Genomic DNA, 26907 nt, shown 5'->3' on the forward strand with positions numbered 1-26907 from the left:
TTTACCATTCATACTGTTTGCATTTAACTCTAATGCATTATCCAGATGGGCTAAAAAACAAACGATGACAATACTAATAACATTTAAAAGCTTGTTTTAACTGCAACACAATCTCCTAAATGGCTCCCAATGGACACCAGATCTCATGATGGCAGATTTCCCAAATGTTATAACCCTCGTTTTGAGTTTCAGGGTGTCTGTCTAAGTGCCCGTGGAAATTATGTGCCCTCAACATAGTTTGGCATCTTCTTGCATGTGTTGTGTTGGGGTCAGGAGATATATTTAGCAAGTCAGTTCAACACTTGAGCTCCTTGGAGAAACCCAAGAGGGACCCTGAACATGGACGGACCACACAAGCCCTGACCTTACATGGAGGCGATGAGAGCTCTGGATCCAGAAACAGGAGATGTTTGGTGGGCTGGCTGCGAAAGTGCAAACTTGAGATGTTTGAGGGTCTTGTAGTGAGAGTGCTGGGGGTCCCGTGTTGTCTTTTTTGAAAAATGAAAGGGTCAGACCAAGTATATTTGTTTGGAAGAACAGCTGTGGTGATTGAGATGAATTATTTGTAAAATATAAATATTAGACTTTTAGTCAAGTCATCTTTATTTCTATAACTCCTTTACAATGTAGATTGTGTCAGAGCAGCTTAGATGAAGAATAAAAAAAGCCATAACAATATTAAGGGCAATTCATTTAGTAAGGGAACAAAACTTGCTTTAGGACTCTCTCTTGTTGTTTCAAATTAACGAATAATAATCGTATGGTGTCAAAAACACTTTATGCAAAAGTATCTATTAGTATCAAAAATGTTTTCTAAAGTTACAATTTTAACTTTTCTCCATATTTCACACTCTTTTGGGACTGAATTTTGTTAATGTGTGTATAAATTATGACACTGACATACAATTGTAGCATGAAAAAAAGATACGTTTTCAAAGATTTTTGCAAGTAAAGTACTATTTATGTTGCTTTGACATGTAGCTACTGTGGTGTTTGTCACCAAAATAAGAATTAATAAAAGAAAAGAGAAAGTGTATTATTTTGTTCATTAGGCTGAATGCTACTGTTGTTGTAGTTATTTTTCAAGTTCAGCTGTAATTGTGAGTTGTTCTGTACAAATGCCTGTGATTGATTGTATACAGGGGGTCGCTGCCGGGTTATAGCAGGTGCAGTGAGATCTGGAGAGATTGTATGGTGTGAAGAGAACCATGCTGCTCTAAAACCACCAACGAATAATAAATCCATTTTGCTTTGTTCAAAACGTTCTAGTGCCGTGTTTCAGTAAAGATCCAACGTATTTCCACTACCGGACACCACAGCTACCATACATTCGGACTATTTTAAGCAATAGTTTTTGAGCTACAAGTTACAAACTTATATAATTATATTCGTTCCAGCGGGGTCAAGTCTAAGCTAATATGTTCTAATATACATAATGCGTTTTTATATTAAACAAGCACTATTGACCTTATTCTACAATGCAGAGATGCGCCTGTTTTTGCGATTGTTTTAGGACTTCCGATTCAGTTGCCTATGGGAGAAATGACTAGAAATAATAAACGGCAGAAAACGGTCAAACTACTCGCTCTACAAACAAGTGTTTGCATGACTATACATAAAAAGTAGAATAATATAAAAAGAAAAGATCTGTTTGCAACATAAAGCAGCATTACGAGCTGTTTTTAACCTCTGAAAAAATGAATGGATGTGAATGAGACCGGAAGTTTCGAGCCAAAATGATTCAAACGGCTGCGCATGCTCGTATGCAGAGAATAAGGTGAATATAATGTGATTATTTTTTACTCAAAGAAGTACATAACACCAATAACATAGTATTAGTTATTACATAGAAACAGTAGTAACATTAGGAACTACAGTGAACATTTTATTTTCACACTTCAAATTCAACTATTAAGTTTTAGATCGGATATGGTTTAAGTTCACAATGGTCACACTATATTTTGATGGTCCGTTTGTTGAATTTAAGTTACATTGCATTTAAATGCCAACTAATTCTCATTAGAATTAGTTAGGGTTAGTTAGGGTTAGTGTAAGTTGACATGTGCTTGCAAAGTTTCTTTTAGTCAGTTAAATGTCTGTTGAAGGAGTAGTACCACCAGATATTAAGTGGACAGTCTACTAATACTGAAATGGACTATCAAAAGTGTTACCTTTGACGTAATAACACACCCACAGTAAAACTAGTATAGTTTAATAGTTCATTATCAGTTAGTACAATGTGAGACATTATCTGAAACCATCATATTACCATGGTAGCACCAGTAATAAACAGTTTCAGACGTCAATATTACATTTGTTATTAATGTTTTGTATGTAGTATCTCAACAAATGTTTACAAAAGCTAAATTAAACATAACTTGCTACAGTATTACCATGGTACTGTACAAGAAGCACATAAATACTGGATAACACATGACTAAGGTACTGCAACCATTTAGTAACTTTCATATTAGCTGTACAACAGTATTGCCGTATGATATTATCACTGTACAGTATAGATTATAGATATATATATATAAAAGTTCCTTTAAGTCTTTGAGGAACATTTTGATGCTCATCAAATGCATATACATATTGCAAAACCATATTTTAAATCTGTTTTGTCAGTATTTGTATTAGTTTCTTTACCATTCAAAAGTTGTTTCAAGAGTTCACACTTATTGTTTGACAAATGTCAGCAGGTTTGGCATGCTGTCCCGGGAGAGAACTCTGAGCTCGGAGATAGTTGAGCCCAGGGCTCCCGCCTGGTCCATAGAGCATGTAAGGGGAGTACGAGATCAGGTGGTTCTTGAGAGCTCCCCGTGGTAAAGGAGGAAAGGAGGAGAAAGGGTGGATGGGGGGTTTCTTCGGAAAACGAAGGTAAGGGAGTAGTTCTAGCTAGGCTACTTATAGTGAGTTTGGATTAATCTGATTGGCTAAGTAATGATTGTAGATGGGTGACCAGCTGCAGTCAATCACATCACGTGCTCCTCTCGAAATTAGTTTGTGAAACTTCATTTAGTTTTCTGTACAGAAAATATTTTTTCAGCAAGAATTAATTAAAATTAAAAACGACAAAGCGATTTCATGCTACAAATATGAATTGAATGATTTTTCAAGCTTCCACAAAATATGAAGCAGCATAATTATTTTCAATATTAATAATAAGAAATGTTCATTAAGTAGCACATCAACATACACTGTAAAAAGTGATTAGCTGCTTAAAGCGAGTAAACACATTGCTTTAAAGGCAAAAAGTTGACTTAAAAATAAAGTCATTGTAACTTGGACCTTTTAAGCTGACAATTTTTATAATTATGCAAATTGTACTCTCTTTTAAGTCAAGTAAATCACTTTTTACAGTGTATCTGAATGCTTTCTGAGGGAATGTGATGATCTGGAGTAATGATAAATACAATTATGCTTGGCCATGTCACAAATAAATTACATTTTAATTTTAATATCATTTCAGAAAGTTACACGTTCTTATCAAATCAATCCAGCTTTGGTGATCAGCAGAGACTTGTTTCAAAAGCATCAAAATATCTTTCTAATCCCTTTTGAATAATAATGCTCTTGCTAATAGTTTTAGAGCTTTAGCAAAAACACAAAGGCAAATATATATGTATCCACTAATCTTTAATGCCATGCTGTTTAACACTGAGACAATGTACAATATGCAAAATGGTCCAGGGAAAATACTTTTTTATTGGAACGGGAGGTTTACAGGACAGAAAGATGTTTGGCAGAGAAATCTGAAGACATATATATGAGAAAAAAAACATAAAACATCTTAAGCCTCGGACTCAAACATCTTCTTCCTGCCGTCCATACCAGCCTTATCCTCAATGTTCTTACGCCAGTCGCCAACCTGTTCTACAGACTGTGAAGAGAGAGAAAAAACATAACATGTGAGTGCAGAGCACTGATGAAGATGAATTAAGGGCCAAATACAGTCAACTTGGGGAGCAAGGGCCCTGTTTACATCTGATAGTAAAGGGATAGTTCAACCAAATCTGAAAATTCTGTCATTATTTATTCACCATTGACTTGTTCAAAACCAGTTTGAGATTTTTTGGTTCTGTTGAACACTAAAGAAGTTATATTGAAAATTGTTGGAAACTGGTAATCAGTGACTTCCATAGTAGGAAAAACTAATGGTCAATGGTCAGTAGTTTCCAAAATTCCTCAAAATAACTTCCTAACCAAAACTGGTTTGGAACAAGTCAAAGATGAGTAAATTATGACACAATTTTCAGTTTTGGGTGAACTTTTCTTTTTGCCAATCAGATAACAAGTAGATGAGGAAGATGTTATTTACACTTTCATTGTACTTCTGTTCATTTTCAATCAATTCTTTAAGGGAAAGGTCTATGGGCAGGTGTATGCATGGGCGTTCGATCCATTAATGTGAAATGCTGTAAGCTCATGCAGTTTACATGTGAACGTAAAAGGAAAAAAGTAGAACGATAGATGGATATATGGTCACTTCTGCTCTGATAGTTACAAAACTTCGCCAAACGCTGAGAGTTTCTCTCAGAATCAGGACTGCATTGTCTTTACCTTTTGCTTTCATTGTTTTGTGTCTTGATTTGTTTGTTAGGCTTCAAACCAAACACCATTTCAGACAGCAAATTGTAAATCTCTTAAGGCTAGTGTGCTCCTACATCGCACCCCAAAGTGGTCTTTAGTGGCTGTTCAAACCATACCTGTCAACATTGGGATGTGAAAATAAGGGATATGCCCACCATAATAAGGGATATTCCCCATCCCACCCTAAAAAAATACTAAATATGTTCTTCTGGAGCTGTAAATAAACAGTTAAAAGGTCAGTAATATGTTTAAATATTATTATCTACAAAAAAGTTTACATTTACAGCAAATAAATTAGCAAAGCTTATTAAATTAGTAGCTATTATAAAGAAAGAGAATCAAGTTATCAAATCTCATTAATCTTCACTCTATAACTAACACATTCTGATTAAGGAGCAATGAATGAATCTCATTTATTTGGATTTTTCGTTTGATTACATTAAATAAAAAAATACAGATCTAAAGTTATAATGAAAGCTTTCCTAACTTTTTATTAGGACAACATTAGTCGTGTTTGAAAAAACCTACCAAGATCGACATCTTTAGATGTTATTATTATTAATTATGTGTGTATGTCTGTTCAAACACGCACTCAAAACCCAGAATTTCGCTTAAAATCGCGTGTACAGAATTTGTTTGGGAAACAGCGTCTGTTTATCACTATGGAGCACGTCAGCTGACAGTCACGCACTGCTATATTATTTTTTGGAGGATTGCATAGGAGGGGTTGACGAGACTTGTAATAAAAAGGAAAGGGATTCCTGCCGTTTTTATATTTATTTCAAATTGTTTTCATGCCTAAATAAAATGAAAGCACTGAACAGATCTACATGTAAGAGAAAGGAACAGCCCCTGGTGGTTTGGCGGTATGGGTTTGTGTATAGGGAGGATCGGTTCTTTAATGTTTATTCCCAGCCTTCAGAGAACTGTAAAATACGGGAGAATGCCGGGAAAAACAAGAGGGTTGACAGATATGGTTCGAACACATTTCAAAAATCTCTTGGAAGGGGTTGAAAGGGTTACTCCACCCAAAATAGATATTCACAACAAAAATTAAGATATTTTCAATTATGAAATCTGAGAGACAGCAACAGCCCAGAGATATTCAAAGTTTAGAAAAGGAACCAAAAGTATTGCCAAAACAGTAATCGTAATTATACAACAGTCTAAGAACACTAAAAATTGTGCAATTAAAAATACTAAAAACGACTTTGTTCACCAATGTCTTCTCTTCCTTGCCAATCGACAGGAACCACTGCTGTCTATAGAGCAGGGGTGCCCAGACTTTTTCGGTTAAAGCACCAAAAACCAAATATTATTGAGAGCAGTGGGCCGAAGGTAAATATACTAAGCTATATTACATTAAGTTGCCATGAGTAATTTCGTAATTTATTTCCTAATAATTCAAATTAAATAGAAAACCTTACTTTAAATCATATTAACTAATGCAGTGTAGCATTTAAATGACTTTATATGACTTATTGCAATATTAACATAAATAGTCACATTTTTAACACAGAGGAGTTCAATGCTGAGTACACTAGTCAAGCAGAATCTGCCTTTGCCTTGATTTGCTGACAGAATTGTTAGTGACAGAATGTATATTTACAAATAATCTCATTAATTTACAACATTTAATTTAAACTTTCATTTCAGTTAGCTTCAGTTACATTAGATTTGAAATGACAGTCTCTGAACCATCCCCATTATTCTGCTTCTCTTCTCAGATGGGATGGTGGGCCAAATCAAAGGTTACCATGGGCCAACTTTGGCCCTAGTTTGTGCATCTCAGCTATGGAAGATGAGTGGGCTCTCAGGTTTCATCTTATATCTTAATTTGTTTTCTGAACATGAACTGAGATGAGCTCTCCGATGATTAGAAAGACGTTGGGATGAGTAATTAGTTAGAGTAATTAAATTTTTATTTTTGGGTGAATTAGTCCTTTAAGCGTTGTGAGTTTAGCTCTATTTGCTTACGAACAGATCAAAAACACATCTTGATGCCAAGTGTAAACAGGGCCAAGTAACATCTGACATCTCACCTCCTCTTTGACCTCCTTCTTGACTTGTTTGAGGTTGGCCCTCAAATCCATGGAGACCTTGTGTTTGGAGCCCAGCAGAGCCTGAAGCATAGCGTCAGCAGACATGCGCACTTTCTTCAGTGCAGGCTTCTTGAACTTGCCCTTCAGGTCGATCACCTTGATCTTCAGATCCTCAATCTAGAGACACATTACACTGTCAAAACGGAGCTCAGAGATATTCATTTATAATAATTCATGCCTGGAGAAACATAAACGGGGCTTTACCTCCTTGTCTGCCTTGGCAACCTTGGCCTCCATGTCATATCTCTCCTCATCAACCTTGTCAATCTGTTGGTGCAGCTTCTTGCACAAATCCTGGAAGTACAACACAAAACCCATTAGACCTCAAGCGTACATTGCTTCTAATAATTCAGTTGACCAGAGTGAATTCAGTGTATAATTTGGTTACCACACCAAAACACACTGTTTAGATGTTGTGTTTCAAGACCATTGTCAGATTTTAGTTCTCAAACTTCTCCTATGAGTACTACTCTTTACTTTCGCATCTAATCCAAAGACTTTTTGTTTTGTTTTGGGGCTTTTTTGACTATTGTAGTCTATGAAATACTAAAATCATTCAATGTAGTGATACAGAATTACTTGAAAACAATTGCACACCTTTGAATGTGTAAATACTAGTACTAAATGTAACACAATAACGCGAAACTCAAATTGAGAGTGCCTCACACAGGTAAGTGGGCTTAATAAACCACCAGTAAAAGCAAACTCTTTCATCTTTCAATAATAAATCCCATATTTACTGTTAATGATTTAGGGTTGAGGTTAGGTTTAGGGTTCAGATTATGACAGAGTTAGGTTTTAGGGTATAGCTTTAGGATATGATTTAGGTTATGGTAAAGTCATCAAAATGCCTACAAATATTAATTAAATGCAAGCACTTTACTGCAAACTAAATACATAGAACTCTATGACGCATTAACATGAAGTAACAAAAGCAGTATTATTGTATTATTTGTTTTGGATTTAGATGTACTCAATAAAAAGTTACTGTAATTAATAATAAGCATTTAAAATAATTTGGTATAATTTAATTACAAATACCTACTTTTTTACAAGTACCTACTGATTATGTAATACAGTTTTACTAATACAATAATATAATTAAATATTAAATACCACCCAAAACATGTTATTTTATTAATAAATTAATTGCATTATTATTATTATTATTATTTTATTAGTAGTAGTAGTATTAGTATTATCATCATCTTCATCATCATTATTATTATTTTTATTATTAGTATTATTATATCATTATCATTATTATTATTATTATTATTATTATTATTTATTATTATCATTATTATTATTATTATTATTATTATTATTAATATTATTATTATTATAATTATCATCATCATCATCATCATTGTCATTATTATTATTAATAATAATAATATTATTATTATTATTATTATTATTATTGTTATTATTAATATTATGGTTGTTATTATTATTATTATCATTATTATTATCATTATCATTATTATTATTGTTATCATTATTATTATTAGTGGTAGTAGTAGCAGTATTATTATTATTATTATTATTATTATTATTATTATTATTATTATTATTATTATTATTATTATTATTATCATTATTATTATTATCATCGTCATTATTATTATTATCATTATTTTTATCATTATTATTATTATTATTTATTTATTTTTTTAATTATTATTATTATCATTATTATCATTATTATTATTGTTATTATTATTATTATTATTATTATTATTATTATTATTATTATTATTATCAACATTGTTATTATTATTATTATTATTATTATTATTATTAATAATAATATTATTATTAACAAAAAGGATATGATTGCATGCCCACCTGCAGCTCCTGCACAGATCCAGGCAGATCAAGAGCAGGGCAGTTTTCGCTCATGTGAGACTCTTTATCAGTTACGTGCTGCTTGGCTTCAGCATCCAGCAGATTGAAGGCAATGGAGAGCACCAGGCTCTGAGGACGCACAAAACACATCAAACAATTAGTACACTTGGCTATACTGTACGTTAAAAATGCATGATTTGTAAAATTACAGTAAAACTGTCTTACCTTCAAATGATGCCTACGGCTGGAGGTCATCTTTTTTCTGTTCATGAACATGAGTTCACCATGAGTTCACAAATGAAGCTCTGTACTTACACACTTACACACTCATGCTGGGTTGCACCAATAAGGATTATACGTATAGAGCTAATCAAGAACTTGCTGATGTGGGCTTTATTTTAAATTGAGTTGTGCTGCTCCATTTAATTTTGATTAGGAATAAATCAGATAATAAATCTGCAATAAATACATTAACATTTGATTTTGATTCAATTCAGTTAAACTAAAACTACACTTCACAAAAACACTGGGCTGTTGTAAACCAGTCCAACACCGTGAAAATGCAGGGTTCCAAACAATATGCACAGCTAGTGTTTTCCCCCTACTGATAAACTACTTGATTTTATATGGTCTCTTTAAAGTATTGATGTTGTAATGTGATTAAAATACAATCAGTTAAATAGACTTAAGCATTAATTTAGTTGTTCAAGTGTAAAATGAGATGAAAAGCCATCTACTGTATATGCACACGCCATCAGGATCAACATAGTGCAGAAACTCCATTGAAAACACTGCAGAGTAAAATAAATTTTCATATTTTGAAGACATGGCATTGAAAAATGTAATTTAATCCAGTGCTTCTTGTACATTCTGAGAGGGGTATGGATGCAGACCTGGTGCAGTGCAATCTGAGCTATACCAATGCATTTTAATGAGCTCACCTAACCCCACCCCTTACTCTACCTCTCACAGTGACGTCACTGGTTCCAATTAAGTGCATTGTGTCTGACATTGCATCGCTGAGTGATGCAATCTCAGCTTGCATCATAAAGGCTGCATCCAGGTACTATTGTACATTCAGAGACCCAGTTTATGGCGTTTATCAATCAGGCAGTAAGGATCACTGATTTTTAAAAAAACAGACCTTAAATGCGGCAATTTTGTAACAACGTACAGTTCAGCAGAAGCCCTTTAACATGGTTACTAAAAATTAAAAGCCTCCTGCATGTACCCTATTCCTTCATGTAGTCCCAAAACAAACCGAGCCAAAAAAACTTAAAGAATTGTGATGTTTCAGCTGATTTTAAATAAGTTGTTTGAACAAGCAGCAAAAATCCTTTATTGAGTGAATGTTGGGTCAAACATGGACAAACCCATCTGTTGGGTTAAAAGAAAGTGTAATTTAAACTTAATTGAAAAAAATAACACTATGGTTGGGAGCATTTGGGATAATAATCATAGAAATGGGGACCAAAAACATGAGAATGAACAAGTAAAAATATATCTGGCAAGAGCTAATGGTATACTCAAAAAAATAAATAAATTGGGAATCCATTAAACTGTAAATAAAAAAATTGACAAATTAGTTGACTTTACTTTAAAAAAAGTAAGCAAACCCATTGCTTTTAATTTGATTGATTGGCTTTACTTAAATAAGTGCGTAAGCCTGAGGATTTCAAATTATTAAGTAAATGATCAATGTGCATACACTGTAAAAAGTGATTAGTTACTTAAAGCGAGTAAACCAACTGCCTTAAAAGAAACAACTTTACCAAAATAAAGTAAACCCATTGTAACTTGGGATTGTTAAGCTGACTTAATTTTTATTATTATGCAAATCGAGTTTACTTTTTTAAAATAAAAGTAAACTAATCACTTTTTCCAATACACATTTATCATATTTGTTGTTGTTTTTCCCCCCAGCTTTTCAGCCTGATCTCACGAGAAAACGTAAGTATTTTACGTTTTGACAGTTTAGTGGCTATTAGTGGAGTTCAGTCGTACGAAATTGTACGATTTTAAAAAGGAGGCGTGGCACCTAACCCCACCCCTAAACCCAACCATCATTGGCGGATGAGAAAATCGTACTAAATTGAACGAATTAGATTGTACGAATTCGTACGAATTAGCCACTAAATCAAAAAGTTACGAATTGCCGTGAGATTGCGTTGAGCTTTTCTGTATCTAGCAAAATGACAGTAACTAAAATAAATCTGCTCTTCCAGACTCTAGTGTGTCTACTAAATTCAATACAGGCTATAATTGTAGATTTTATAGACTTTCTGAAGCACCAAATATGTAATACTGTAATAATTACAGTAATTACAAAAATAGTCTGACACTGTAAAAAAAAGGATTAATTGACTTAAACAAGTGAGTACAATAAGCATAATTATAAAAATTAAGTCAGCTCAACAGTTCCAAGTTACAATGGGTTTACTTACATTATTTTTTGTAGTCAACTTGTTGCTTTTAAGGCAATTGGTTTACTCGCTTTAAGTAACTAATCACCTTTTACAGTGTACACTGTAAAAAAAATGCTGGGTTCCATACAATTGATTTGTGTTGGCACAACATAAAGGATTTAAGTTAACTTATTAGCTAGTGGATTGAACATAAAACAATTAAGTTGTTCCAAAAAAATTGTGTTGTTTCAGTTTATTTTAATTAAGTCATCAAACATCAAGCATCATTTTTTGAGTGTGCAACTTAAGAGTTACAGTCAACTTAAGAGTTCCCAGTTACAAAGATTTCCTAATTCTTTTAAGTAATCTTTTGTTTACAGTTTAAACCTCCTCAATAATAGGTTAAAACCTTAGCTGAAACTGACATCTGATGGAGCAGCAAGATTATAGTTATGCCAGATTTATTGCAGAATTAAATCTGAGATTAAGCTGACGGTTTTAAGGCTTCTTATTTTAAAACAGGATTCAAAGTTTGGTGGAAAAGAATTATTACATAAAGTAGATTTAATCTACAAAAAAAGCTTCATCCTTGCTGGTGCAAATCTATTCAAATGCTATTAAAAACAAACATGCTCAGTCAAACTAATAAAAACACATTACAAAACATCATAATACTTACTCTGACATCTTGGCGGTTCAGTGCGTTCACACCCTGAAATATACAGAAATCAGTTTTTAGTCATTTAGAACTCACTAGGCAGTTGAGTTAATCAGCTAATTCAGGACAAGCACTTTCACATCGTTTTAAACAGAAGCGGTAATAAATTAAAAGAGGGACGCCTTCAGGGAGTCTAACTTTAGCCCAAAAGTTTGAGATGTTCATCTGACACTTGACTTTTCAAGTACCAGTCCAGAGGTCATTAAACATGATACCAGAGTTCAGCCGCTCTATTCAGAGGCCATCACACACATTCAAGTAAAGAACGGAGGATTTCATTATTATATTTTTTGTGAATATATATACTCGTCAATTTAAAGTTGCGATCATTAGCATATTTGATTAATTTTATGAAATTGATTACAGCAATTGAATATTTAAATTAATGTAATTTCTCAGGTGAAAAATATTTTTTTTTATAGTGCGCTTTCTTAATAGAATATAATTTTACATTAATCTAATTTTCATTTTCATGAAACAATGCTAAAATAATGAAGTGTGGTTAAAATTTCAATATAATTTCTTTTCAATGCATACATTAAAATTCATATTATCATTAAAAATACACAAAGCTTTGATTCTTTTGTATATTTCAATAGCAAAGCATATGTGTCCTTCATAGCTCTTTAAAAAAACAACATATTCTATATGCTCATGAATATTAATGAACAATGTTTCAACACAGCTATCAATTAGAGTTGATTAAAATATAATATTTCAATATATATTTTCAGTTTCAGTAAATTCATTAAATACTAGATAATAGTTTTATATACTTTTCTCTTAATAAAGCCCTTTTAGGTTATTAATAACTTAAATAAACAGCATACTGCTCATTCTACTCATGAATATTAATGAACAGCTGAATGTAATCAATTGGAACAGATTTAGAATAATTAAAATATTTAAATGAGCTGTAGTTCCTCTCTGATGCATATCAATTAGAGCAGATTAGAACAGAATATTTAAGAAATTGTTTCTATTTCAATTAGCAAACACAAAATAAACAAACTACTCTCTAAAATAAAGATAACAGCAGTTGAAATGTAATATGTCATTTAGCTTAAAAGCACACTTAACTTATTTTATCTGCTCATGAATATTAAGGAAATATGTCTGAAGAAAAATAAACAACAGTAAATAGCACAAGATATGTAGCATCTGTGTTTACACCCACAGACGTGTCTTTATACACAGATCTAGAGAGAGTTGTGGATTGACGCTCACCTATGAGAGAAGAAGAGGGCAGGACACACGTGGAAGAAGAACTGGAAAGACTGGTGAGCCCCAGAGAGAGAAAAATTAAATAGGATATATATGTTGTGCTCTGATGGCTCAGCAGATCTCAAGAGTCCTCTTTATGGAAGTGGATTCCAGTCCAGACCAATAGACTGTTGAGCTCCTGAAATATCCCGAGTCCTTCCTCGGCAAGACTCATAAATTTCCCTTCCTTCAAGACGTATTTGTGTGCGCTGAAAATGCAGCAAAGGTTTACACACCAGGATACACATCAGATCAAACAAAGCAGAGGGATAAAGAGCAAATATTACTTACCATAGAGCATTTCTCTTCCAGATGTTATGTGGGGAAAAACACGTTCATTACATTTGAATTAATTTATTGAATCCATTGTTTTAGTATTCTAGTAATTCAATCATATGTAAATGATGTATATGACTGTATTATATAAGCTTTTTTTGTATTTATGGCTTTATTTATTTATGATGTTTGTATGTATGTAATGTTTAATGTTTATTTATGTATTTTGTAAGGTGACCTTGCTTTGATGTCTATAAAATTGCCATTAAATTAAACAAATTCAATTAAATTCAATAAAATAAAATAAAATAAAATGTACTTAAATTAAATACAATTTTAATTAAACAAAATAAAATAAAAAATAAATTAAATATGTATAAAATAAAATTTTATTTAATTTAATAAATTAACTTAAATTTAAATTAAATTAGAATTAAAATAAACTACATTTAGTTTAAATCAATTAAATTAAAATAATTAAAATTAAATTAGATTAAATTAAATTAAACAAATTAAATTAAATTAAATTAAACAAAATTAAATTAAAACAATTAAATTAAATTTGAATAAAATAAAATTTAATTTAATAAAACTAACTTAAATTAAATCTGAGTTAAATTAAATCAAATTCAGATTAAATTGAATTAAATTTGAGTTAAATTAAGTTAAATTAAAATTAATTAAAATTAAACTAAGTGAAAATAAAATAAAATAAAGTTCAATTAAATTAAATTTGAATTAAACTAAATTAAATATTTTTTATTAAATTTTAATTAAATAAAATTTTTATTAAACTAAATTAAATAATTTTCATTGAACTTTAATTAAATTAAATTTTAACTAAGCAAAATAATTTTTTATTAAACTTTAATTAAATTAAATTAGAATTAAATTAAATTAAATTAAATTAAATTTGAATTAAATTTAATTAAATACATTTTTATCAACTTTAATTAAATTAAAATTTAATAAAATAAAATTAAATAAAATTAACTTAAATTTGAATTAATTAAATCCACAATTTTAAATGATCAATTATGTTTTACGAAAATTTTATTACATTGTTAATCAAATATTTATTTAAATATATTAATTCAGTAACATTTAATTAGACAAATTAATAGACTGGAAGGCAGTCAAAGAACCAATTAATTAATTAATTAAAACATGAAAATTGATTAAACCCCCAACAAATGTAATTAATTAATTAATAAAAAAAAATCGATAAGAGATTTTCCTCAAAAGCATTGATTTAATGGTAGTGGCTCTTTGATGACACACAGTTCTTTTTCAGGATATACATGCTGCATAAAACAAATGCTTATCTGAGGCACTGAAAGCAGAGAAGACAAAACTATTGCAAAATTTAAAAAAAGATCAGTGAATGCGCAGCTCTGTTGAACTCCTACATCAACTAATTAAAGAAATGTCCAGGAATTTAGGCAGTATCACCCTCAAACATCTTCTTTCTGCCACCCATGCCAGCCTTGTCCTCAATGTTCTTACGCCAGTCGCCGACATCTGCAGCCTGCGTTGTGGAAAAGGGATTGAGTGTGAAGAAACAGTGAAACACAAACCAACATTTAAACATGGGTCAAACACAAAACGTGAAGTTGTTAACAATGTTAACAATAATGTTAATGTTAACATTATTAATGTTAACAATAAATGTGTGTTATGAATTTTTCCTCTTATTCTGGTTATACTGAAGTGTTCTGTGTTTTGAAGGATTTTTAGTGTATTCTGCCCTACAGTAACGTCTGAATAGCTATTTCAGGGTTTACTTTTGACTAAACTATAAAAACTGCGTCAAATTTGACTTTACGTTTAGGTTATATCTAGATACAAACCATTTTACTAGAAAAGCGTCTTTTTAACACTTACAATGTCTATCGTTGGTGTACATCTACCGGTTTCAGTGAGTTGAATTAGTATCTTTCCCAAATCTATGGGCTGTTGGTGTCATTATACATTCACCATGGTATGAGCAGCTATAGGGGTGGTAAAATCTATATATTATCTATTATTTTTATTCAATCATTCATTTTATTTTCGGCTTAGTCCCTTTATGAATCTATATACGCAGCTGATGCCCTTTCAACTGCAACCCATCACTGGGAAACACCCATACATTCTCATTCACACACATACTCTATGGACAATTTAGCTTATCCAATTCACCTATACCACATGTGTTTGGACTTGTGGGGGAAACTGGAGCACCCAGAGGAAACCCATGCGAAAGTCAGCCAGGGCTTGAACCAGCGACCTTCTTGCTGTGAGGCGATTGTGCTACCCACTGCGCCACCATGCTGCCTATTACTTTATTATCATTATTATTTTAATTATTTTTATTATTAACATTATTATTTAAAATACAAATCAGAGAAAACTATTTTTGCCTCCCCCCCATACATCTTGTTTTGATATACTTCAGAGGTGATCAAGAGTTAATTTAGGTGTGTCAACCCCACCAAACCCCTCCTTACGTATCTAATTTATTTATTTTTAATCTGTTTTAGGCTGTGAAGTGATTTGAAATAAGTGTAATCATAGTGATACTGTAATGTGGTCAAGACCTACTGTCTCTGGAACTACTTTGTCTTTACGTTTATCTAAAAATAACCATTGAATGTTCATCAGCCAATCAGAATCAAGCATTCAACAGCCCTGTAGTATGAAAAAGATTCAACGATTACTCTGCGTAACATATTTTTGTAAAAGATGAAACAAGCGAGCCATTCATTATCTTTATCATTTAATCATCTATATTAATTAATATTCTGTGGTCATTTACCAAGGTTTAGATAAGTTATCTTAACATTATCTTATCAGTTTTTGATACTTTAGATATATGCGCTTTAGGGTTGCCAAGTCCACGTTTTTTGTTTGCAGTGGAATTGGGCTAATTTTAAGCTGCAAGTTATTGTTTTGATTATTTCGCAGGTTAAAGGAAACCTATATTATGCCCCTTGTTACGAGATGTAAAATAACTGTGCGTTCACATCGAAGGTGGTGAGAGTGTCCAAGTTCGCCCAGGCGACAATGCTGTCTGCTTTCACAGCTCTGGCGACAAGAGCGCCAAATTTACTACATTCAGGCCTGGATTAAGAATTCAGAGACCCCTGGGCACAATTTCCTGTACAATTTCCACAATTTCCTGTTCTACCTGGCCGCACCCCTATAGGTGAATTAGAAAATAAGTTAAAATAATATTTTTTAAATAAAATGAATCTATAATGTATTGCCTGCATTTTTTTAAATAAATGAAATACAGTACATATATATTTTTTAGTCTACAAAGATTTAACTTAATTTTAAAGCATTTAAAGCACACTTTGAAAAAAATACTAATATAACTAGTGAAAATTCATGGATTTCAATAATATATTAGCATTACCAAAAATTGTATATTTAAGGGTATTTTAATATATAACTTCTACAAACTTATAATGCATATGATTTTGATGTAACACCTTTCCAATCCAGTTCTATGAATCTGAGTGCTCTATAATACACACACTTAAATTGTTAAAGATTCCTACTTGATTTCCTCGTGATGAAGAGAAGGCAAAATCTGATATGTAGTGGGGGGGGGGGGGGTGGCGGGAAGAAGAACGTGTTCATCAAACACTGGATTCAAACCGGATTCATGATCGATTGCGTCAAAAGATGTTGCCCTATGCTTTACGAGCGACGCCACTCGCGCTGCTGTTTGTTGCGCTCTTTAGTTATGTTGTCTCTGTCAATCAAACGGTGATAGGCAAGAATCGCTTAACTAGTTTATTCCCACGAGGTGCGCTATTTGCACTTAGCCTAAATAGAAACTCCAAATTCTGCATTTTTTTCTCCCCTCGCAAGGGCCCCAAGTGTGCAAGGGCCCCTGGGCCTGTACCCATAATGCCCATTGGTTAATCCGGCCCTGACTACATTGATCTCATATTTAAAGGAGCCGTTGCAGCGTATCAGCAAATCGCTAACATTCCCACTTAAAAAAAAGTGCTTTCTAGTGTAAAATCTTGCGCACCTTTTATCAAATTCATTTTACTACGGAAGATCCAGTTGTTGCGTGTGGTGTGGCTTTGCTCCACTATATATATGGACTACTGTATATACAATGTCCATACATGTATGTCTGAAATATTCTGAAGCAGCAATACTGTATTGTACTGTCTTTAGTTAGCATAAGATTCCCATAAAAAAAACATATCTAATATTATTGCACATCAGTAACTCACCAGTAACTTTTTCTACTTAAGTCCCTGTAAGAAAACATCGTAAATAATTGGAAATCCGGCGAATACAATAGTAAAACCCTTGGGAACAACTGTGGTCGGAACCAAAGTTCACAGGGCTGTGTTCTCTGGACTCCTCTCAAGCGGTGGACTTTCCGATTGCTTGCCGCCAAACCGTGTCATAGATCATTACCATAAAGTTGACTTGATTTCAAAACTCTCTTCGATACCCACACCGGCGAAGACGTCCTCGCCGCCAGCTCCCATTGAAAATGAATGACTTCCGGCTACTTTGACGCTCTCGCCACCTTAGTTGTGAATGCACAGTAAGGCTCTGATGTCCCTAGAGTGTGTATGTGAGGTTTCAGCTCTAAACACCACACAAATAATGCTTTATAACTCTTTGAAATGGCCCCTTTTAGGCTTTGATCCAAATTGAGCCATTTTGGGGACTGTCGCTTTAAATTCAAATGAGATTGAAAGTTTGAAAAGAGGGAGGGGCTACAAATTATATATTAGCATCAGCAGCAGATTCAAAATGGCTGCTTATCACTCAGGGCTGTTTATGCCAATAAGGGGAGATATAGTCACTAATGGACGGGGCTTTCCCCCCTCTGATGACATCTACAAAGGGAGAATGTTGATCAAAGTGTTTCTACAGACTGTTTTTTATAAAGTGTGATTATTAAAACAATTATTATTACATTTTTACCATTAGAGACTGGATAAATTCATAAACTGTTGCCTCACAACTGTGTTTAAACCCTTTATAAAAGTGATTTTTGTATAATAGGTCCATTTATTAAAGGTTCACATATTGTATCAATTATATTTATATTGTTGCATGTACTATTTTCCTCTACCAAATTGAGATTTTATGAATGATAATGGCTAGGATTAGTGCAAGGATGTTTTGTTTGGTGCAATGGCTCTTGAGGTGTGGCTCATTATGCTGCTGTTTTCTTTTCTTTGGTTACAGATTGGCAGGATTGTTGCTAAATTACAACTACAAAAATAAATAATATAGAGAATAAAGTACATCAATTTACAATTTATTTGATATATTTAATGTTTATTTTAGATTTGCAAAATAAAACAAGGATAGTGACAAAGTATAAAGACTTAACTTAGTATATTTGGCCTACACTATCATCTTTTATCATCACAATTCTTTTTTATTTCTGTCAAGACCTTTTGCAAACTTCATTTATTCATTAATTTATTTTCCTTTGGCTTAGTGCCTTTATTTATCAGGGGTCACAGCATGATGTCAATCGAACCGCCAACTTATCCAGCATATGTTTTACACAGCGGATCCCCTTCCAGCTGCAACCCAGTACTGGGAAACACCAATACACTCTCACATTCACACACACTATGGCCAATTTAGCTTATTCAATTCACATATGGCGCAAGTCTTTGGACAGTGGGGGAAACCGGAGAACCCAGAGGAAACCCACACCAACATGTGGAGAACATGCAAACTCCACACAGAAAAAAAAAACTGGCTGAGATGGGACTCGAACCAGCGACCTTCTTGCTGTGAGGTGACAGTGCTAACCACCGAGCCACTGTCTTGCTCTTATTTTGCAAATAACAGTGTATGATAATTTAGTGGGTGTCTTCAGTAAATCTTTTATATTCATAGCAGTCTCTTATTTCACTCACCTCCTCTTTGACTTCTTTCTTGACTTGTTTCAGGTTCGCTCTCAGATCCAGAGACACCTTGTGTTTGGAGCCCAGCAGAGCCTGAAGCATCTGATCGGCTGACAAACGCACTTTCTTCAGCGCAGGCTTCTTGAACTTGCCCTGCAGGTCGACCACCTTGATCTTCAGATCCTCAATCTATAGACACATCACGCTTAAATCAAGAATTGGACATCCTAATAAACAGTTTCAACAGAAATTATCAGTAATGTAAGTTTGAGCATATATATTTGTTGTCAGAATTTACCTCTTTAGCTGCTTTGCCTACTTTAGACTCCAAGTCATATCTCTCCTCATCAACCTTGTCGATTTGCTGGTGAAGTTTCTTACAAAGTTCCTAAACGATGATTTTAGAAAGTGTAAATCTCTATTTTCTAACCATCTTTTGCTAAAAAGTTTTTAATAGTATGCAGTATAACCACTTAACACATATATGTGGAAATTTAGGGAATTTAGTTGAAAATGTGCAGTTTGTTTAAGTTGTTTTGCATTTTGCATGAATGTATATGTATTAACTCTCTGTTTAGAAAGTAAAGATATAAGATGTTTAGCAACTAAAATATTATTTTAAATATTATAAATTGTATTATTTTAATTATTAAAATTATTATAAACCTGTTTTGTTCAAATGCACCAAAATAGATTACCTATGCATACAAGTCTTCAGCTTTAAATTGGCGTGTACTCATTTATGCTGAGCTATTTATATAATGTTATACACATATACATATATTTAATGTTTTAGCAAAACCTACATATATTTTAGTTATTTTCCAATGCCATGGTACTAACATAAACACACAAATACTATAATATAATGTTATTTTAATATCATAATTATATTACTATTAAAAGCCATATTTCTATAATATAAGTACATAGATGAACTTTTCATTTACATAAAGCCCAAGCAAGACAAGTTGGTTTAAACATCAAGCACCAGATAGCTTAATAATACTAACTAACTAACCCTAACTCAACATATGCTCTTTTTTTTAACAATGATTGAAATAAATAAACTGACATTTTCCAACAGAACTGAGCACTAATTCAAACTTACTTTTTTATATTTTCAGAAAATTTAGTTGGTAGTTATTGTATTTATAAGAAATCAGCATTTTTTTTTATCTTCTTTCATGGTTTGTCTTTAAGTTTGCTCTTTGTTCTTTATTCAAGTTTTCTTAGCTTGTTCCATTTATCTATCTATCGTTATTTTTTTATTTAATAGTTTATTCATTATTATCAATTACTATTTTAAATAAATGCTATACTTATATTGTTATAAACAAATAAATAGTCTATAAAAACACATTAAACATTTAAAAATAAAAGGCACAAATGTTAATTCCAGTCTGAAATAATTATTTATTCATAAATATTTAGTTTATTTCTTTGCTTTTTAAAAAAATGTTTTAGTTTTTATTTTATTTCTAAAAAGGGAAAATATGGCTGAAAAAAAAGTAAACATAAAGTAAAAATATGTATTATCCTTATTATTAATTATTAATTGTTATTTATTAATTATTAAATGTTATTTATTAATTATTAATGTTGTTGTTGCTGTTGTTTTCAGTTACTGTTTTACATAAATGCTATGCTTATATTGTTATTATCTTTAATCAAATAAAAGTTAGGTAAAAAACTGTTTAAAAAAAAAAAAAAAAAAAAAAAAAAAAAATATATATATATATATATATATATATATATATATATATATATATATATATATATATATATATATATATATATATATATATATATATATATATATATATATAATTGGTCTTTTAAAAGTTGCTTTTTCATTTTTTATTTTATATTCAAAAAGCGAAAATGTGGCTGAAATAAAATGAAATATTAGTGACAATATTTATTATTATAATTAATATTATTTAACATTTTTCAGCCAAAATTTAAAGAACATACATTTCCAATAACCGAATGTAAAATGATGTTTAGTGTATTTCTGAAGCAGCAGACCTGCAGATCCTGTGTAGAGGAGGGCATGGAAAGAGGAGCGCAGTTTTCTGACATGTAAGCCTCTTTAGCTGCAGCGGTGTCAACAACCTCCTTCTCCAGAAGGCCTTTTGTGATGCTCAACACCAAACTCTGTGGGACAATATGAGAGTTGTATTCACCATCACAGCATTAAAATATTGTGCTCATATCTATATACAAATGATGATGAAAACTGCCGTGGTCAGACAACAGACAATACCTTCTTTACCTAAACCTTCTTTCCTTTGTCAATGTATTTCCATTTAAAACAAGGGTTTTTTCTCGTTTCTTTAATTCCTACCACTTGAGAAAAAGTCCTAATGGTTTTTTTTAAACAACTCAAGATTTAAAGTAATAGTTCACACAAAAGGAATATATCTGTTACTTGTTTGGGTTTCTTTCTTTTGTTGAACACATATGAAGATATTTTGAAAAATGTTTGAAACCAGTTACCACTTATTTTCATAGTAGCTGTTCTTTCTACTATGGATCAGTGGTTGCCAGTTTCATTCTTAGCAGTTACATTCCTTAAAACATCTGTTTTTGTGTTCAACAAAAGAAAGAAACTCCAACCGGCATGTGACTGGAAACCAGTTTGGAACCACTTGAGAGTGAGTAAATAAAGTCAATTTTCATTTCTGCGTGAACTGTCCCTTTAAATGCATTTAGGTCTAATATAATATTGTTCTTTTCAGCTTTGTCCCTTTAATAATCAGGGACATGCGAAATGAACCACCAACTTATCCAGCATTTGTTTTACATAGCGAATGCCCTTCCAGCTGCAACCCATCACTGGGAAACATCCATACACACTCATTCAACACATACTCTATGGCCGATTTAGTTTATTCAATTCACCTATAGTGCATGTCTTTGGACTGTGGGGAAAACCGGAGCACCTGGAGGAAATCCACTTGAACAGAGAGAGAACATGCAAACTCCACACAGAAACGCCATCTGGTCCAGCTGAGACTCAAACCAGCAACCTTCTTGCTGAGAGGCAACAGTGCTAACCACTGAGCCTCAGTGCAGCATATTATATTATATTATATTATATTATATTATATTATATTATATTATATTATATTATATTATATTATATTATATTATATTATATTATATTATATTATATTATGAAAAGGTCCAAAATGATTTTAAGGGTTTTTTAATAATTATCTCATATTATATAACATAATATAAAAAGCATTATCTTCTACTGTACCTTGAGATGGTGCCTACGGCTCGATGTCATCTTTTTTCTGTAATAGGATAGTGAAGTAATTACAGTTTAGTAAAACAAGAACAGACTCACTTTTTTCAATGACTTTTAATATAAATTATGCATATTCGTATACTCACTCAGACATCTTGGCGACCTGTTTTCTTCACTCCTGTACAGAGCAAAAAAATAAAGAAATCTAATGTTGATACACTGAAGATTAAACAACTTTTATGGTTACTTTTTAAAATTAAAAGTAATAATGGCATTAATACAAAGTTAATATACAGTTAAAGTCAAAATGATTAGCCATCCTTTAAAATTAGAATTTTTTAAAAAATATTAAAAGTATGCTTTTAATGGAGATTTTTTAACACATTTTTAAAAATATTAGTTTTAATAATTAATTTCTAATAACTAACTCATCTGTCCTAACCATGATGACACCACATAATTTTTTTGGTATTTTGCAAGATCCTAGTATTCAGCTTAAAGGGCAATTTAAAGGCTTGTCTATTTAACCTAACTTGTTTAGTTAACCTAATTAGGTAAATAATAAGTTAATTAAACAAATTAGATTAATTAGACAAATTACTGGACAACAGTAATTTGTTCTGTGGACAATCAAACAAATAAACATTTCGTAAGGGGGCTAATAATATTGACCTAAAAAATAGTTTAAAAAAATAACTCCATTTAATCCAGCCAAACTAAAACAACTGGACTTTCTCCAGAAAAAAAAAAATGAAAAAACATTATAAAAATGCTGTAAAATGTTCCTTTCCCCATTAAATATCAGTAGTTAAATATTTTAAATATATAAAAATTTTACAAGTTGGATAATAATTTTGCCCAGTAGACTATATTCCTAATTTGAAGCCAGCAAATGGTTGCGTTTTTGAAAGTCTATCCATATGATCCTCAACCATAGGGTGCAAACTTCTCCCCCAACACCCCCTCTCTGATATCTAGTATCTCAGTCTCCCTGCTTCTGGAATAATCTATGCAGATGCCAACAATACATCCAATCTGAAACCCTGCCCGCAGACAGCTGTATAAATCTCAGAGATCATATTTTGCTGCATTCGGATGTCTCACACATTTATAACACATGCTACAGTATGCCTGGGTCAACAGAGGTATCTGAATGGGCATTCACAATGCATTAATGCTATAAACAATACACACATTACAAATACAGTTCTGTCACCACCTGAATGGCACGTCGTGCAGTGATTTATTATGACGTTTTTGTCCCAAGCTCATCTCATTTTGCCTGTCAAGCATGCATTGCGAGATCATCAATTATCATAACTCAGCAGATTAAATAATACTCTAAAAGTATGCTAAAACAATCACTCTCTTTAAAGTGAAATGCTTTATATTATTGTGTAGTTTTTTAATAGTTCCAGACAGAATGTATTATAATCGATCATTAATATATATCACTCTGAAATTGCTACAGAGATGTTATCCCGAATAAAACGAACAAAAAGCTAAAAGTAAAAAGTGTATTTTCCACATCAACAAAATCCACACAAAAAAATTGAGCATCTTCTGAGGAGACAAAGTAGAGTGAATGTATAAAACGTAGGCATTCTCCTCACCTAAACGAGAAAGTCAGCAGCAGCAGTGCAGTCCTGAAAGAATGTCTGAGGGAAACAGACCACTAGCAGAAGAGCTGCGGTTGAGTACGGTATATAAGCCTGGCATCATCAGACGTCTCCACTCTTTATGGTAAGGTACTAAACACAGTCGGTTTGCCAGCCCCTTGAAATATCCACTTCTGATGTCTGCCAACTACACAGCTTAAAATAGAGTAATAACAAAATTTCCAGATGTTGGTTTAATTACATTAACAAGAAAAATTAGGTCACGGCGGATGATGAACAGAATCAGTTAGGAGCTGCCAGGAGTCGTCCTGGTGTCAAATAGATCGATTAACATGCAAGGGTTAGAGGATGACACTTGTTTTTGTGTTTGTTACATTTGCTGTTCCTTTTATGGTTATAACTAAAAAAAACTTTCAGTGTTATTTTTTATTTTGGAAAACACTGATCAACGTTCACCAATGAAGTGATCCAGTTTCTTAAACCTTTAATTATTTATTGTGCTTCAGAAAGGTGCTCCCCCTGCTTTGACATAAGATGATCCTCTAGATTACAAAGTCAGCAATGCTGACTTATAAACATAAGATCATTTACAATATACTTGCACAGTGGTTAAGTTGGAAGCGCACTATTTTCAGACACTCATTAGACTTGAGCTGGTCATAGAAATGCTACTAGTACTTTAATCCATGTCAACCGTAAATAATGTTATTTCCAGCTAAGAAACATTTATTTTTCTCATAATAATAACATGTTCAGCAGAAGGTTATAGTGCATAAACTGCAGGTCTCTTACCGGTCTCTTCATTGTAGTTAACCAGCCGATCACATTTCAAAATCTTAATGCAGTGTAGATGTGGTTAAGATGATCTGAAGTTCAAACCAAGCATCAAAAAGGAGAAAGATTTGGTTTGGTTCTTGATTGGTCTGAGTATCTTGATCTTCTCTGATTTTGACACAAAGCCATCTCCAGGGTTTACAGAAAATGGTCTGAAAAAGAAAAATTATCCAATGAGCAGCAGTTTTGAAGATGAAAATGCCTTGTTAGTGTAACTGAGGCCAGCTAGTGAAGTGCTGTGCAGGTAAACCTTACTCCTGTGACCTCTAAAGGTGCTCTAGCGACAGATGCTAGAGGCCATGGTCTTTACCTCCTTGGTAGAGCACCGAACTCCCATGTGGAAGGTTGCCGGTTTGATTCCAGCTCGGAGCGGGACGGGTGACGTAGGACCGGCGGGGTTACATTGGTGTCGTGACCCAGATGGGAGTGAGGTTAAGGGGGGTGAGTGTAACGGAGGCCAGCTAGTAAGTGCTGTGCAGGTAAACCTCTCTCCTCTGACCTCTAGCGACAGATGCTAGAGGCCATGGTCTTTACCTCCTTAGTAGAGCACCGAACTCCCATGTGGAAGGTTGCCAGTTTGATTCCAGCGGGTTGGGTGACGTAGGACCGGCGGGGTTACATTGGTGTCGTGACCCAGATGGGAATGAGGTTAAGGGGGGTGAGTGTAACGGAGGCCAGCTAGTAAGTGCTGTGCAGGTAAGCCTCACTCCTCTGACGACAGATGCTAGAGGCCATGGTCTTTAGTCTCCTTGGTAGAGCACCCGACTCCCATGCGGAAGGTCACTGGTTCGATACCAGCTCAGAGCGGGATGGGAGGCGTAGGACCAGCGGGGTTACGTTGGTGCCGTGACGCAGATGGGAGTGAGGTTTAGGGGGGCGAGTGTAACAAAGGCCAGCTTGTAAGTGCTGTGCAGGTAAACCTCACTCCTCTGACCTCTAAAGGTGCTCTAGCGACAGATTCTAGAGGCCATAGTCTTTAGTCTCCTTGGTAGAGCACCTAACTCCCATGCGGAAGGTCACCGGTTCGATACCAGCTCAGAGCGGGATGGGTGGTGTAGGACCAGCGGGGTTACGTTGGTGCCGTGACGCAGATGGGAGTGAGGTTTAGGGGGGTGAGTGTAACAAAGGCCAGCTAGTAAGTGCTGTGCAGGTAAACCTCACTCCTCTGACCTCTAAAGGTGCTCTAGCGACAGATGATAGAGGCCATGGTCTTTAGCCTCTTTGGTAGAGCACCTGACTCCCATGTGGAAGGTCACCAGTTCGATACCAGCTCGGAGCGGGTTGGGTGGCGTAGGACCAGCGGGGTTACATTGACACTAAAAGTGAATGAGAATGACTGGTTTGAGCTGAGAGAAAGACAACAGTAATACTTGTAACCACTCGCTATACTGTAACTGAGGTCCAGTGGTGGAAAGAGTATTGAAAAATAACACTCAAGTAACTTCCTTAATACACCAGGCGGTGCTACTTGGACACAGTGGCACACTGAACACTATAAGTGGTGCTTTGGGGACAGTTGTTGGTGTTGGTTAGGAAGTTGGACTTGTAATCGAAAGGTTGTAGGTTAAATTCCTTGAATGGCATTCAATTGAAGATGGGGGGAGTGAATGAACTGCAATCTCTCAAACTTTGATAACCCTGAGCAATGCACCTAACCTCTAATTGCTCCCCAGGCACTGGATTCAATAGCTGCTCACTCCTTACTCAAAATGTGTGTGCGCTTGGAAAGGTTAAAAGCAGAGGACAAATTTCGAGTATGGGTAAAACCATAATTGATAAGGCTCACTTAAATTTCATTTTAACAATCAGTGATGGGTCATGGTGTGCCTTGGGTCTAAGATCATCAGACACCCTCACCTGGGTGACACAAATGGTGGTGATTAGTTCACAATATGTGTCCAAGTGGCATGCTACACCATGGATTTCCCCACTTGATCTAGAGCCACCTAGAGAGCTTGTCCTACAGCTTCAGTAATGTTCTTGGTGGCTTTCATTTCTTGCATTCTTCTAATGCCAATGAGAAAGGGTGCACGATGTAAGGAATGGTCAGCAAAGCCTTTGCATCCCTCAATGGGCTCACAGTGTGCCCTCCA

At 33.5% G+C, this 26907-nt stretch overlaps 2 protein-coding genes across 4 annotated transcripts; both read right to left on the reverse strand.

Annotated features, from left to right (window-relative positions):
* Positions 1-3688: 3688 nt before the first annotated feature.
* tnni2a.4 (troponin I type 2a (skeletal, fast), tandem duplicate 4) lies at positions 3689-12979 on the reverse strand. Of its 3 annotated transcripts, none has more exons than XM_056451484.1 (7): positions 12897-12979; positions 11631-11663; positions 8772-8808; positions 8547-8675; positions 6900-6989; positions 6636-6812; positions 3689-3883 (listed from the first exon to the last, which is right to left on the reverse strand). In XM_056451484.1, exons 2-7 carry the CDS (start codon positions 11636-11638, stop codon positions 3794-3796), a joined length of 531 nt encoding a protein of 176 aa, XP_056307459.1. In that variant the 5' UTR covers positions 11639-11663; positions 12897-12979; the 3' UTR covers positions 3689-3793. The 3 variants fall into 3 exon arrangements, with proteins under 3 accessions (XP_056307459.1, XP_056307460.1, XP_056307458.1); XM_056451485.1 differs by having other exon boundaries at positions 11631-11660; positions 12896-12967; XM_056451483.1 differs by lacking the exons at positions 11631-11663; positions 12897-12979 and having other exon boundaries at positions 8772-8837.
* A 1461-nt stretch (positions 12980-14440) lies between these two features.
* Positions 14441-24048, reverse strand: tnni2a.3 (troponin I type 2a (skeletal, fast), tandem duplicate 3). The gene is made up of 7 exons (XM_056451489.1): positions 23975-24048; positions 22508-22539; positions 22371-22407; positions 21131-21259; positions 19398-19487; positions 19112-19288; positions 14441-14736 (listed from the first exon to the last, which is right to left on the reverse strand). The coding sequence occupies exons 2-7, from the start codon at positions 22513-22515 to the stop codon at positions 14647-14649; spliced, it is 531 nt and encodes a 176-aa protein (XP_056307464.1). The 5' UTR covers positions 22516-22539; positions 23975-24048; the 3' UTR covers positions 14441-14646.
* Positions 24049-26907: the final 2859 nt, after the last annotated feature.

Source organism: Danio aesculapii, chromosome 25 (genome assembly GCF_903798145.1).
Source record: "Danio aesculapii chromosome 25, fDanAes4.1, whole genome shotgun sequence".
Taxonomy (NCBI): domain Eukaryota; kingdom Metazoa; phylum Chordata; class Actinopteri; order Cypriniformes; family Danionidae; genus Danio; species Danio aesculapii.

Excerpts from the sequence above, each read along its gene's own strand:
- tnni2a.3 (XM_056451489.1), bottom strand. Across the intron at positions 19,488-21,130 it reads CCTCTACACAGGATCTGCAG|GAACTTTGTAAGAAACTTCA; the intron begins GTCTGCTGCTTC and ends ATCATCGTTTAG. Across the intron at positions 19,289-19,397 it reads TAGGCAAAGCAGCTAAAGAG|ATTGAGGATCTGAAGATCAA; the intron begins GTAAATTCTGAC and ends ATGTGTCTATAG.
- tnni2a.4 (XM_056451483.1), bottom strand. The coding sequence starts at position 8,822 with ATGTTCATGAACAGAAAAAAGATGACCTCCAGCCGTAGGCATCATTTG. Across the intron at positions 6,990-8,546 it reads GATCTGTGCAGGAGCTGCAG|GATTTGTGCAAGAAGCTGCA; the intron begins GTGGGCATGCAA and ends TTGTACTTCCAG. Across the intron at positions 3,884-6,635 it reads AGAAGGAGGTCAAAGAGGAG|TCTGTAGAACAGGTTGGCGA; the intron begins GTGAGATGTCAG and ends CTCTCTTCACAG.